The sequence below is a fragment of the Rhinopithecus bieti genome, unplaced genomic scaffold (assembly GCF_001698545.2).
Source record: "Rhinopithecus bieti isolate Rb0 unplaced genomic scaffold, ASM169854v2 scaffold_21649, whole genome shotgun sequence".
Lineage (NCBI taxonomy): Eukaryota > Metazoa > Chordata > Mammalia > Primates > Cercopithecidae > Rhinopithecus > Rhinopithecus bieti.
In genome coordinates, this window is record NW_016811584.1 from 2,603,748 (window position 1) to 2,615,328 (window position 11,581).

The 11,581-nt window shown below is 38.3% G+C and overlaps 1 protein-coding gene across 4 annotated transcripts in view; it reads right to left on the reverse strand.

Annotated features, from left to right (window-relative positions):
• Positions 1-11,581, reverse strand: part of DENND6A (DENN domain containing 6A) — a 76,571-nt gene that overhangs the window by 29,247 nt on the left and 35,743 nt on the right. For all 4 annotated transcript variants that reach the window (XM_017894144.1, XM_017894145.1, XM_017894147.1 and 1 more), the window contains 4 exons: positions 9,586-9,691; positions 8,899-8,978; positions 7,262-7,324; positions 5,812-5,867 (listed from right to left, as the gene is read on the reverse strand). In XM_017894144.1, the coding sequence (XP_017749633.1) occupies positions 5,812-5,867; positions 7,262-7,324; positions 8,899-8,978; positions 9,586-9,691 (305 nt within the window). The remainder of the gene's footprint in view (positions 1-5,811; positions 5,868-7,261; positions 7,325-8,898; positions 8,979-9,585; positions 9,692-11,581) is intronic.

Sequence of the window (11,581 nt, forward strand, 5' to 3'; positions counted from 1 at the left end):
TTTTTTTTAAATGGAGCTTTGCTCTTGCTGCCCAGGCTGGAGTGCAATGGCATGATCTTGGCTCACCAAAACCTCCACCTCCCAGGTTCAAGCAATTCTCTTGCCTCAGCATCCCGAGTAGCTGGGATTACAGGCATGTGCCACCACACCCGGCTAGTTTTGTATTTTTCGTTGAGATGGGGTTTCTCCATGCCAGTCAGACTGGTCGAACTCCCAACCTCAGGTGATCTGACCGCCTTGGCCTCCCAAAGTCCTGGGATTACAGTTGTCAGCCACCACGCCTGGCCCATCCACATGGAATATTATTCAGGCATTAAAAAAATGAAGTACAGACACTCCCCATGTTACAACGGTTCGACTTACAATTTTCAACTTTATGATGTTGCAATTCAGTATGCATTCAGTACGCTCCTCAACATATGACAGCTTACCTCCGGATAAGCCCATTGTAAACTGAAAATACCAAAAACGCACTTTGAACTTATAATTTTCAAACTTACAATGGGTTTAACAAGACATAACCCCCTTGTAAGTCTAGGAGTATCTGTACTGATTCATGATACTGCACAGATGAACCTTATAAACATTATTCTGGGTGAAGGAAGACAGACACAAAAGGTCACATTTTGTATGATTCTAGTTAAATGTAATGTCCAAAATAGGCAAGTGCATAGAGATAGAAAGTAAGTTAGTAACGGCAAGAGGTTGGGAAGAAGAGGGAATGGGAACTGCTAGTAGGTACACTGCTATATTTTGAAGTGATGAAAATGTTCTGGAATTAGCATTGATGGTTGCACAACTTTGTGAATATATTAAAACACTAGTGAATTGTACTTTAAAAGGTTGAATATTGTATGGTATGATAATTACAACCCAATTTATTTAATTACAGAAAAAAAAAAAAGATAAACCTGGAGTATCCTACACCAGAAAGCAAGAAAGTGTTCAAAGAATGACAGAGATATGGCAAAAGAACATAGAAGCCAGCCTGTAGTAAGTTCTCACTGGCTAAACAGGGACAATTTAAATATCAAAATAGGTAATAATGGATTAGAATCCATTGAATAAAACAAGAAATCAGAGTCCAAACAGACATATAAAAATAGTGTGGTGATTTAAAATACGTCCAGGCTGTGCATGGTGGCTCACTCCTGTAACCCCAACACCTAGGTGGGAGGATCACTTGAGGCAGGAGTGCAAGGCCAGCCTGGGTAACATAGGAAGATACCGCTCTACAAAAATAATAATAAAAAATAAAATAAAATAAATAAATAATATCTGTCCACAAATTCTTTGACACTCCTTTCAAAACATGGAGCCTAATTCTCCTGTTCTTGAGTGTGGACCGGATTAGTGGTTTGATTGTAATGAATAGAATATGGTAGAAATGACAATGTACAACTTTGAAGGCTAAGTCATATAGGACACTGTGGCTTCAGCCTTCTCTCAGTGCTTGCTCTGGGAAAAGTTAGCTGCCATGTTGTGAGAACATTAGGCAGCCCTATGGAGAAGTCCATAAGGCTAGGGCTGAGACCTCCTAACAACAGCCACAGAGAACTGCGATCTCCAGTCAACAGCTGTGTGAGTAAGCCCTGCAGGGAAGCAGACTCTCCAGACTCCCATGTCCAGCTGACTGAAACCACAGGTAACATCTTGACTGCAACCACATAAAAAACTCTGAGCCAGAACGACCCACCTAAGCAGCTCCCAGATTTCCAACCCTCAGAAACTGTGTGAAATAATGTTTGCTCTTTTAAGCCTAAGTATTGGGATAATTTGTTATACATCAATAAGTAACATACATAATTTCAAATATCTTCCCCCAAAATACCCAGTTACAAAAGGAAAAACAATTAACTTATCAGTGGAGAAGCTTGGAGGATACCACATTAATCAAGTGATCAAACTGAACATCATCAAAAACAAGGCAAGCTCAACTTATATGCCACCTCCTGATAGATGCAGAGCCTCAATCTAATCATGAGTAAATACCAGACAATCCTAAATTGAGGAGTTTCTGCAAAATAACTGTCCTGTAATCTGTAAGAATATCCGGATCATGAAAGTCAGAAACTAAAGAACTATTCTAGACTGAAGATAACTAATGAGATGTGACAGTTACATGCAACAGATTATTCGCAGTTTAACTAGACATTATCGTAATAACTGGTAACATTTGAACTGGTCTTAGTATTAGATGATATTAACTTATCAATGTTGATTTTACCAATTTTGATGGTTGCATTGTATACTTGTTTATAGGAAATAGAATCTAAAGTATTAAGGGATGACAGGGCACCAAGTCTCCAGCTTACTACCAAATGGTTCAGGAAAAAAGTCTTCTGTATTGTACTTGCCACTTTTCTGTTGGTTTGTAAAATAAGCAAAGGAAAATGAAAAAGTCCTACATGAAAACATCTGACCAACTTTAATAATGGGATTCCTTTAAGGCACCAAGTTGCAAATTATTGTCTTTCAAGTATATTAATATATTATTAGCAAAGGGCACAAATAGAAGATAGGAAGTATAGTTACAAGATAAATCACTCTTTGAAAGCTTTGTATTATACTGATAAAATGTTATCAAAGTCATTTTTTTGGGTGAGAGGTTAAGTTTTTAGTATTCAGGAAAGGCAACTTGTCTCGAACTAAAAAAATATTAGTAGTAGGCCTGGCACAGTGGCTCACGTCTGTAATCCCAGCACTTCGGGAGGCTGAGGCGGGCAGATCACGAGGTCAGGAGATCGAGACCATCCTGGCTAACAATGGTGAAAACCCGTCTCTACTAAAAACACAGAAAATTAGCCGGATGTGGTGGCACAAGCCTGTAGTCCCAGCTACTTGGGAGGCTGAGGCAGGAGAATCGCTTGAACCCAGGAGGCGGAGGTTGCAATGAGCCGAGATCGCACCACTGCACTCCAGCCTGGGTGACAGAGCGCCAGACTCTGTCTCAAAAAAAAAAAAAAAAAAAAAAACAGTAGTGTGCACCAAATTAACTGCAGTATAGGATTACTGAAATGAAGGTCTGTAAGGAAATCACTGGTTCTTTTTTTTTAGTACCACATTTATATTCCCGTTCTGGAGTACCATGCCTTTATGCTAAGCTCCCACCACCAAAACAGCCACGCCTTGGGAAAATAATTGGAAATTCACTTCTTTTTTTTTTGAGACGGAGTCTCACTGTATCGCCCAGGCTGGAGTGCAGTGGCACGATCTCAGCTCACTGCAACCTCCGCCTCCCAGGTTCAAGCAATTCTCCTGCCTCAGCCTCCTGAGTAGCTGAGATTACAGGTGCCCACCACCACGCCCAGCTAGTTTTTGTATTTTTAGTAGAGATGGGGTTTCACCATGTTGGTCAGGCTGGTCTCGAAATCCTGACCTCATGATCCGCCCGCCTCAGCCTCCCAAAGTGCTGGGATTACAGGCTTGAGCCACCACATCTGGCGGGAAACAAGAACTTAAAAACAACAAACTAACTTGCCCCACTCTTAAACCAATATTATGTAATTCATATCCAGGAGACGAGACACGTGCTAATCAAAGGTGTTAGTGATGGAGGTAATTAACTAAGGGTTGAGCATCCCTAATGTGAAAATCTACATTCCAAAATGTTCCCAAATCCAAAAGGTTTTGAGCATTGACATGATGCCACAAGTGGAAAATTCCACACATGACCCCGAGATGAGTCAAAGTCAAAATGCAATCAAAATTTAGTTTCCTGCACAAAATCATTAAAAATATTTTTTTAAATTACATTCAGGCTATGTGTATAAGGTGTATATGAAGCACAAGTGACCCTTGTGTTTAGACTGGGGCCCATCCCCAAGATATCTCATTATGTATATGAAAAAATCCCCAAATGCAAAAAAGTCCAAAATCCAAAACACTTCTGATTCTGAGCATTTCAGATATAGGATATGCAAGATGTACCACAAAAGCTAAGATAATCAGTAACATACAATAAAGCCTAAGACTCATACCCAAAAGTTCAAAAGAAAAATTGTCTGATAATTGAACTCCATATTAATTTATGCCAATTCTGCAAACAAATTATTCCCTCATGAGTCAAGTATCAAAACGAGAAACAGTACACATCCTTCTTTGTATATTTTCCTGTAATATTTATTCATTTATTTGGGGACACTCCCTCTTTTCATCCTAACAATGCTATAACATGTAATTTTTAAGAAAATTAATTTGTTTTAAAAGTCACATTTATAATTTATATGCGGTAAAATTTACCCTTACCAAAGATCTAGAATAGTTCCATCACCTCACAAAATCCCTGCAGCCCTTATGTAGATTTCCTCTCCCAGCACCAGGTAACCACTGATCTGATTTCTGTCCCTATATTTTTGTCTTTTCCAGAACATCATATAAATGGAATCATTCAGTAAGTATCTTTAAATATCTGGAAACTTTCACTTAGCATAATGCTTTTGGAAGTCTTCCATATTATTGCATATATCAACTGTTGCTTCTTTTTTTTTAACGCTGAATAGTATTCTATGTGCATTCATGTATTACATTTTGTTTGTCCATTTACCATTGATGGATACTTCGGTTGTATATAGTTTTATACTGTTATGAATAAAGCTACTATATAGACATTTGCATACAGGTCTTCATGTAGACAAATTTTCATTTTTATTGAATAAATACCTAGAAATAGGATGAATGTACTGTGCTAGAGCAACATATAAAACTAACCACTCTTTTTTTTTAAACTAATCAATCTTTTGAAGCAGTATTCCGTGTAGTTTACAAGTCATAAAAAGCAAACAAGCAAACGAACAAACAAAAAGGTTGGCCAGGCGCAGTGGCTCACACCTGTAATCCCAGCACTCTGGGAGGGCAAGGCAGGTGGGTCACTTGAGGTAAGGAGTTCCAGATCAGCCTGGCCAACATGGTAAAACCCCATCTCTACTAAAAATACAAGAATGTAGCCAGACATGGTGGTGTGCACCTGTAGTCCCAGCTACTTGGGTGGCTGAGGCAGGAGAATTGCTTGAACCTGGGAGGCGGAGGCTGCAGTGAGCCAAGACTGCAGCACTGCACTCCAGCCTAGGCAACAGAGTGAGACTCTGTCTCAAAAAAAGAAAGAAAAAAGATCCCACCAAAAAAATCCATTTCAAGTCTTTCACGACTTTTTGAGCATTTGGTAACTGCTCATTGATAGCAGTTGTTTTTCAAGCTGGCCTATACATCAGAACTACCTGGGGAACTAAAACTTGGGCACCAATCCAAAGATTTAGCTGCTCTGGGTAAAGGCACAAACATTACTTTTCTTTTCCTCTATTTCTTTTCTAAGTGCTAACAGTATCTCTTTTTTGTTTTTTCATTTTCCATGTTGACATTTTCAAACATACAGAAAATAAAGACAACAGTATAAGAAACATCATGTACATATCACTTAGATTTAATGATTAATATTTGCCATTTTTCACATAATCTATTTTTTCTTACTGAAGTATTTTAAAATAAAACACAAACCTCATGACATTTCACTCCCAAATAAAATGCATCTTTTTTTAAAAGCACATTTTCTAACATCATTATCATATGATTCTCACACTAAACCAAACAAAAATATTTTTACATATAATACATATTCTATATCTAAATTTCCCTAATTGTCAAAGCTTATAACATGTAGCCAGGGATGAACCATTGATTTGTAACATGTAAAACATAACTATTTTCTTCCAATTTTTTCCACATCCTATATAAGAACATTCATTTTTTAAATAAATTAACACCACCACCACAAAGCAAAAGAAAAGTCAGTCAACAAAATTTTTTATTCTTTACCTGAAAATATCCACCTCATGAACAGTAGGTAAAATAACAGATATATTTGTGTCTGCCTGAGAGACAGAAAAAAATAATAATAAGAGAAGATATCACTAAAATTTACAGAAAATTTTAAAATATATCTATCTTGTGATCAATAAGCCATGTTGCCCCGTCTAACTTTTAAGATTCTCTTCCTTTAGGAGCAGCCAGAGAAGGAATGGGTCTTACCAATCTTCCCTAATATAGCAGAAGGTCAAAAATAATGCAGATATCATGGATAAAGAATTAATCCTGGCCGGGCGTGGTGGCTCACTCCTGTAATCCCAGCACTTTGGTAGGCCAAGGCAGGTGGATCATGAGGTCAGGAGATCGAGACCATCCTGGCTAACACAGTGAAATCCTGTCTCTACTAAAAACACAAAAAATTAGCTGGGCATGGTGGCAGGTGCCTGTAGTCCCAGCTACTCGGGAGGCTGAGGCAGGAGAATGGCGTGAACCCGGGAGGCGGAGCTTGCAGTGAACCAAGATCACACCACTGCCCTCCAGCCTGAGCAACAAAGAGAGACTCCATCTCAAAAAAAAAAAAAGGAATTAATCCCAAGTTCATGCCTGTAATCCTAGCACGTTGGGAATCCAGGAGGAAGAATCGCTTGATGCCAGGAATTCGAGACCAGCCTGGGCAACAGAGCGAAATCTCATCTTTACAAAAAATATTAAAAACTAGCCAGGTGTGGTGGCATGCACCTATAGTCCTAGCTACTTAGGAGGCTGAGGTCGGAGAATCACTTCGGCCCAGGAATTGGAGGCTGCAGTGAGCTATGATCGTGCCACTGTACTCCAGCCTGGACAAGGTCTCCAGAGGGAGACCCTGTCCTTGTTTAAAAAAAAAATTAATCCAATAGTCAAAATTAGATTAATTTGCAACTGTATGAAATACTCCCATTATACTGGTTGATATGTAACAGGAATACTAATTTTCCTGCTGCCATTTGTTTTTTATTCAATTCAAAGAACAAAGTACAACAAAAAAATTTACACCAGTTAAAACATTTCAAATGAAAACTTCAACCCCACCCATGAACAGATGGTGCTTTTGGAAAAATAAAGGGCAATTGTAACTACAGAATCCTTTTAACTGAGTTTCCTAAAATCGGAAGTCTGCTGGTCACTCTCCTAAGAGGTTTTGCCAGAATCAAAGCTTATTGAAAAAAATTCACTTTTCCTTTTCCTCACAATTAAAATATAAATTTTGAGTTCTCCAGTCTCTACTGGAGAAATAACAAGAAAAAACACCCTAAGAAACATTAGAGAATATATTACCAATTCATTAAAAACTATTTAATGGGACATTTCAGTAATATTCAGAAATATGTAATAAACTCAAGAAATTCTGCATTTGCTAGTTTAAAAATTCTGTTAGAGACTATATGTGCTGGATCATTCTACCATAGGTACCACACAATACCTGCTGAGTTAACTGCACTATTTGAGTTGTCCCAGGTTTGTCATGACATGTGGGAATCCGTACCTAAAAGAAAGACAGGAAATTATTTTTGGCTATAAAAGAATGGGGATGAGAAGTGCTATATCCTGCTGCTAAAAGGTATGGTCATTAATGCCAAAAAAGCTACAAAAATAAAATTATCTATATCCGAGTTAAAAACTAAGGTCATATTTATTTTCAGTCACAGCAGAAAGTAAATCAAGGTCTCCATACCCACATACACACAGTAATCACTAACTCCCTGAGAAGCAAGTATGTTGAAAAACAAAATGGACATCAGCTTCATAATGCTTCCTGTTTATTGTTCCAATCTTTGCTTCATTAATATACACACACCCAAACACACCCTCTCAAGCTTGCCAAATTTTTGGATAAATCTCACAGGAAACAATGAGAACACTCCATCCAGAGCTATCAGTATTACTTTTGATGATTTCCCAAGGAAAACACAATACAGATCCTACAAAAATGGGCAAATGTAGAGAGAGAACATTGTCAAAAATAAGTCCTACTCCATAGTGAATTGCAAAGCACTTAGAGTACAACTCATACAAAGTCTGAGAGGAAAATGCTAATTCATTTAAAAGAAAAATCTAACAGAGAACAATACCCTGGGATGAACATGTGTGGTCTGACATCACGTGTTAAGAACATCATTTAGGACTAAGAACGAATGGCTTTCCCAATTTATCTTAATTTTTATTCATTCATACTCAATTCTACCAAGTAATCTGTTTCTGCATATCACTCATCTCTGGAGGCACTGGCAGGGCCATGGAGTTGCAGAATTCTAGGAGGTAGGATGTACGTGTACATATATAACATATAAATGACACTGTTCTGCAAACTCTAGAGGATGCCATGAGATCAGAGGCGCCTGAAGTTGTGTGACTAATGGTTCTAGGAAGCAAAATGAATTGCAATATCTCTATAATGCCTCACATCAATGACAAACAAGGGAAAACAATAACATGACTAATATTAATATTAGGTTAAAAAGCAAAGCCCATCTGTGAGCTTCCTACAAAGTTCTTTTGTTTGTTTGTTTGTTTTTGTTTTTTGAGACAGGGTCTTCTTTTGTCATGCAGGCTGGAGTGCAGTGATGCAAACATGCCTCACTGCAGCCTCGACTTCCCAGGCTCAAGCAATATCCCGAGTACCTAGGACTACAGGTGTGCACCACCACACCCCACTAATTTTTGTATTTTTTGTAGAGACAAGGTTTCGCCATGTTGCCTAGGGTGGTCTTGAACTCTTGGGCTCAAGGGATCCACCCGCCTCGGCCTCCCAAAGTGCTGGGATCACAAGTGTGAGCCACCACGCCTGTTCAAAAGTTCTTTAAAAAGATCACAATTAGCCTGGGAAACATAGCAAGATTCTGTCTACAAAAAGTTTAAAAATTAGCCAGGTGTGGTGGTGCATGCCTGTGGTCCTGGCTACTTGGGGGGCTGAAGTGGGAGGGTCGCTTGAGCCTGGAAAGTTGAGGCTGCAGTAAGCTGTGATTGTGCCACTGTACTCCAGCCTGGGTGACAGCACAAGACCCTGTCTCAAAAAAATAAAATAAAATAAAAGGAGACAACTGAGATATAAGACACTACCTTCATTACCACCCCCATGATTGGCAGGTATAATGTTTTCCCTGGCACTGGGGCAGGCCATCGATCAACATCATTACAAGCTGAAAAATATAACAAAATATTTTCTTAGAATAAGTGAAAATATCAAAGTATTAAAAATGAGGCATTAGAAATAAGAAAACTACTTTCCATATAGCAGAAAAAATATACTGGGAAGAATGAAAGATAAAAGGCAAAAGAAAAGTGAAAGTGATGAAAACACTTTATATTTCACTCAGAAATACACATATGTTGGCTAATTTATATCCTAAGTATTAAAGGGAGTTTTCGTATTCATTTATTACTACTAATTAGCTACAAAAGCACATCAACTGGCAAAGGCCTTCCATCTGTAGCAAGTGACAAAAGGATTTTTCAACAGTACTCTTGAGTATTAGAACTATCGACTCAATATTCATTTATTATTATCCTAATAATAATAAGCATCATCAAAGTAGTTAGAGGAAATAACAACAGACAGTTTTGGATATCTGTAGGTACAGATGCCAGACAAATAGTCTTATACCTTTCTCCTATCATATATTCCTTAAATTCTTGCCTGAATTTTTATAAATTGTTATAAATCAACTTCATTTTAATCATTCATTTCCAGTAAAAATTTTAAAACTCTTTCATAAAGGTACTCAACTCATACAATGTTAAACTTACCTGCTTCCAAATAAGGTTCACTCTTTTCAAAATACTCTGGTGCTATCTGTTTGAGCACAGTGTGAAAAAAATGAATATAAGGTAGTTTGCTGATCAAAACCAAGGACTGAGGAAAAAAAAAAACAACAATGTTTTAAAAATTGCTTTGCCATTCATTTCTTGCATAAGCAATAATTAACAAGCTAAAGTGAGCAAAAAGTGTGGATTTTAAAATAAAAAGGCTTTTACAGTGGATAGTTAAAAGGAAACAAAACCATAGCTACAGAATACAAAAAGCTTAACCTTATTGTTACACTTTAACAACATAAAAGCATGTAACAGATTTTCCTGCTCTTCAAAAAAAGAATTTCCTATCAACAAACTAATGTCATGAGTAACAGGAGCCTAGCTCCTGTTATCCTTAAAATAGCAATATCAGGAATTAGCCATATGAACTTTTCCTATTAAAGAAAGAGCAAATTTTGATACTTTTGCAAAAGACTTACGAGTTATATTTTATAGTTCAACTGCCATAGCCACAGAGTTGGAAATTGTAACGTTATGGTTTGATCATTTCAGATACAAATTAGGCCAATTTTTAAACTTTTTTTTTCCTTAAAAATCACTCTATCTTTCTAACACCAATCAGTGGTCAGGGCAAATTCTGAGTACAAAAGGGAAAGGTATGTCTTGCTAGCTGGGATTAAATAGGAAAGATTCTTTTATTTTTGTTTCTCTTTTTTTTTTGAGATAAGTTCTCACTCTGTCACCCAGGCTACAATGTAATGGTGTGATCATGGCTCACTGCTGCCTCAACTTCTTGGGTTCAGGTGATCCTCTCACCTCAGCCTCCGAAGTAGCTGGGACTACAGGTATATGCCATCAAGTCTGGCTATTTTTGGGGGGCATGGTAGATTTTTGGTAGAGATAGGGTTTTGCCATATTGCCCAGGCTGGTCTCAAACTCCCAGACTCAAGCAATCTGCCCACCTTGTCCTCCCAAAGTGCTGGGATTACAAGTGTAAGCTACTGTGACCTACCTGATTCTTTTTAAGAAACAAAAGGAATTGTATATTTGGAATAGAAACAATAATGGCTAAGATGTTGCTAAAGTTTATTTACTAGCTCTTTAAAAAAAGATATAATAGTTCAGGCTTTTATTAGTTGTAACAATATTACAATCTGCTTATTCCTTCCCTTATTCTAAAATGTAAAAATTAAGTGGACTCCTCTGGCTTTTGGCTTTTGACAGAATCCTGTGCAATAATTGTAACTTACTGTCAGGAATCTAGCACAGAGAGCAAAAATTCAATAGCAGTTAAACATATAGAGACAGGTGTCCATGATATTAAAAAAAAAAAAAACACAAAAAAAAACTAGATAAAATATAAACCCAAGGCTAAGCACAGTGGCTCACACCTGTAATCCCAGCACTTTGGGAAGCCGACGTGGGTGGATCACCTGAAGTCAGGAGTTCAAGACCAGCCTGGCCAACATGGTGAAACCCCATCTCTACTAAAAATACAAAAATTAGCTGGGCATGGTGGTGCACACCTGTAATCCCAGCTACTTGGGAGGTGCCTGTAATCCCAGGTACTCGGGAATACAGTACCTGTACTCCCAGCTACTTGAACCTGGGAGGCGGAGGTTGCAGTGAGCTGAAATCACACCACTGAACTCCAGCCTGGGAGATAAGAGCAAAACTCTAACTCAAAAAAAATATATGTATATATAGGCCGGGTGCAGTGGCTTACACCTGTAATCCCAGAACTTTGGGAGGCTGAGGCAGGTGGATCATGAGGTCAAGAGTTCAAGACCAGCCTGGCCAAGATGGTGAAACCCTGTCTCTACTAAAAATACAAAAAATTGGGCAGGCGTGGGGTGGGCACCTATAATACCAGCTACTCGGGAGGCTGAAGCACAGAATTGCTTGAACCTGGGAGGCAGAGGTTGCAGTGAGCTGAGATCACGCCACTGCACTTCAGCCTAGGCGACAGCGCGAGACTCTGTCTCAAAAA